Source organism: Carex rostrata, chromosome 5, assembly GCF_964058835.1.
Source record: "Carex rostrata chromosome 5, lpCarRost1.2, whole genome shotgun sequence".
In the NCBI taxonomy this organism is placed as follows: Eukaryota; Viridiplantae; Streptophyta; class Magnoliopsida; order Poales; family Cyperaceae; genus Carex; species Carex rostrata.
This window is the reverse complement of record NC_135922.1, coordinates 7,586,178-7,589,260: the sequence shown is the minus strand read 5'-3', so window position 1 is coordinate 7,589,260 and position 3,083 is coordinate 7,586,178. Positions and strand designations below refer to the sequence as shown.

The window sequence follows — 3,083 nt, the reverse complement described above, 5'->3', positions numbered from 1 at the left end:
GAGACAATAATACAAATTGATAATAGTAATACCTTCAAACATATATGCGTAAAATAGAAGACTGATACAAATTAGATTAGACTTCACTAACCAATCTTATAAATAAAAACTAAATAAACAAACTTCAGCTAATGGAATTCAAAGATGACTCCAAGAACTCTTTCAGCTTAGAACAAAGGATCACTGAATTTCACCGAGGGCCTGACAACAATGAAGCTGGAAAGGGAGCTGACTGATCCACCACGCTAGGTATATTTGCGATCACTGGAATTGAAGAAACAAAATTATAATCCAATAATGTTTCAACCTCCATCGCTCCCTCTAAAACCTTAACCACTATTAACATTGAAGGCCTTCGGTTACTATCCCATTGCAAGCACCACATTGCAAGCTTCATCACATTCACAATTTCTTTTTTGTATAATTCGACATCACCAAGATTTTTGTCAATCAAATCTGATAATGCATTGCTCTTAGATTTTTCTTCTAATAGTTTAATCAGATGGCGATTCTCTTCAGTCTTGGAATCATCAATGTTTCTTCTTCCAGATAGAATCTCCATTACCACCACACCAAAACTGTAAACATCAACCTTCTCAGTGACCATTGCTGTTAGCCATTCAGGTGCTAAATATCCAGGAGTGCCCCGCATTTTAGTCATTACTCTGCTAATGTCCCTATCGATAAGCTTCGATAACCCAAAATCAGAAACTTTAGCATTAAATTTTTCATCTAAAAGAATATTAGCCGGCTTGATATCGAAATGCACAATTTTTTGCCTGCATTCCTCATGAAGATAACATAAACCCTTGGCTATGTCTGCTATAATTTTGAACCTGATGGGCCAATCCAAAGGAACTCTACCATCTGTGCAATAGATCCACTGATCCAATGACCCATTACACATGTACTCATAAACTAAAAACCTATTTAACTTGTCAGAACAGAAACCGATCATCCTCACTAGATTAATGTGATGGATACTGCTAATAGTCTCGATCTCCACCAAGAAATCCTTCTTTCCATGTCCAACATTATCCAAACGTTTCACTGTTATTCTCTCATCATCACACCTTCCTTCAAACACAGTACCAAATCCACCTTTTCCGAGTATTTTGACAAAGTTTTCAGTGGCTGCTCGAAGCTCTTCGAAAGTGAACCTAGTTGGCATCCCTGGTAATTGTTCGATGATATCCTCATCTTGTTCTTCTTCACGTCTTCTTAAACACACTATGTATATACTAATTAAGGTGAGAATAAGGAACAGAGCTCCAAATGTTGAACCCAATATTGCTGCTAGCCCAACTTTGGAACTAGAAGGTGGAGGGGCAACCTGCACCTTGATATATGCAGAATAGTTTTCTAGTGCATCAAGTTGTTTATTCTTAAAGGAAAAAACCTCTGGTAGTGTTAAACACCTTCCATTTGATGGGTTCCCATTGAATGACTGAAACAGAGCAGCTTTACAACTACAATTTCGATGACATGCCTTTTTGCAAGTCTCCTCATCGGTTGTGTCAAATGCAACATTGACAAGATGATTGAAATATAATACATTGTCAAGTTCTAACAGAAGGTGATTGTTTATATCTTGACAAGTTATATTAGTAATTTCATTGCAGCCAAGCTCCATTTGCCGGTTATCAACCGGCATGAAATAATTTTGCAAGGAACCCGTACGGCAGGTGCATTGTTCTTTATTACAGATTCCATAGTGCCCACAGACTGTTGGGTAATCACAGTTATCCATATAAAACAAATCAGCCACCATTTTCCATGTGTATCGATCATAATCATAAAGTCTTAAGTGTCCATCAGACTCTAATCTCAGGTACTGTATTGATTTTGCAGATGGAAAATTAAAAATAATTTGGTTCATATCTGTATTCGATGCCGTGGAGAGCATAGTTAGGTTGCCATCCATGAACTTTATAAAAATAGACTTGTCCACTATATTATTTCTTCCATTTGGCGATGTAGAGTAGTACACCACCGGGGGATTTGAATTGACAAATCCATACAAACCATTTGCAAGGATGGTGAGATAAAACTGGCCTTCAGCAAAATTAGTGCTAGAGGAATTGGCAGTGATATTCATGCCTCCTGCCAGCGTTTGCCCCATAACTAGACAATCAGTTGGGTGGTCAAAAGATTGCCAGATTGTGGAATTATTTATATCAAAGAGCACCAGATTACCTATATCTGTGATGTTAATACCAGTCACAGCTCGATTCAACCCGCTAGTAGACCAAACTTGACTACCATCACTGTCACAAAGGGTTAGACCATCTTTCGATGTCAGTTGAAGTGTAGCATTTTCACTGACAGGGTGGGCTCGATTTGCTGACCAGATGACAACTGGGAGGTAGTAGTCCGAATAATAATTATTATAATCTGTAGCCATGATGCATATCGAGAGAAAATAACTCTTACAAGGCTGGGAGCAGTAAAACCCAATAGCAAATGCCATGCTGGTAATTGATTTTAGCGGGAGGAGGAGGAGGTAACGGAAATTTTCCGCACTACCAAAAGCAGAGTTGTTTGGAAGAGATGGTGAGTTGGTCCATGATGTCGGAGCAGTTACAGTGGGATAGATATGATCAGTTTGTGGATTAACTGAGAAAGAGAAGCACAGGAGAAGTGCAACGATGGCAAGGGAAAGAGTCAAAGCCATTTGGGGTAGCATTATTGGTTTGCTTCTGTAACAATGAAGATGGTATTGCCCATATTCAATTCCACAACCTCTATTTCTAGTTTGGACCCTTCAACAACGATGCCTTTTGAACCGTTCAATTCCACAACCATATAATAATTGCCCAATTGGACCGTTCAATTGAGTCGATAGCAATAATTAATTGATCGTTCAGTTCAGCAAAACATCAAGCAAATCATCCGGTGAAAATTTTATTTTAAAAAAAACAATATATAAATGATGACACGACAAATTTAAATTTAAGTGGTTCTTCTGATTCTAAATTAACTAACATATAAGCATATTATTAATTAGTTAAGAAACTTTTACATAATAAAAGTTGACCTTTAATTGACTGTAGTGCAACAAATATTGAATTCTCATTCGTAAT

At 37.5% G+C, this 3,083-nt stretch overlaps 2 protein-coding genes across 2 annotated transcripts; both read right to left on the bottom strand.

Annotated features, from left to right (window-relative positions):
* Positions 1 to 1,848, bottom strand: LOC144554256 (G-type lectin S-receptor-like serine/threonine-protein kinase SD2-5). Its single transcript, XM_078302577.1, has one exon. The coding sequence runs from the start codon at positions 1,769 to 1,771 to the stop codon at positions 191 to 193; it is 1,581 nt and encodes a 526-aa protein (XP_078158703.1). The 5' UTR covers positions 1,772 to 1,848; the 3' UTR covers positions 1 to 190.
* Positions 1,828 to 2,674, bottom strand: LOC144553789 (EP1-like glycoprotein 2). The gene is made up of 2 exons (XM_078301985.1): positions 1,944 to 2,674; positions 1,828 to 1,834 (listed from the first exon to the last, which is right to left on the bottom strand). Exons 1-2 carry the CDS (start codon positions 2,672 to 2,674, stop codon positions 1,828 to 1,830), a joined length of 738 nt encoding a protein of 245 aa, XP_078158111.1.
* Positions 2,675 to 3,083: the final 409 nt, after the last annotated feature.

Coding starts and splice junctions, on each gene's coding strand:
- LOC144553789 (XM_078301985.1), bottom strand. CDS start 2,674: ATGGCTTTGACTCTTTCCCTTGCCATCGTTGCACTTCTCCTGTGCTTC.
- LOC144554256 (XM_078302577.1), bottom strand. CDS start 1,771: ATGGTGGCTGATTTGTTTTATATGGATAACTGTGATTACCCAACAGTC.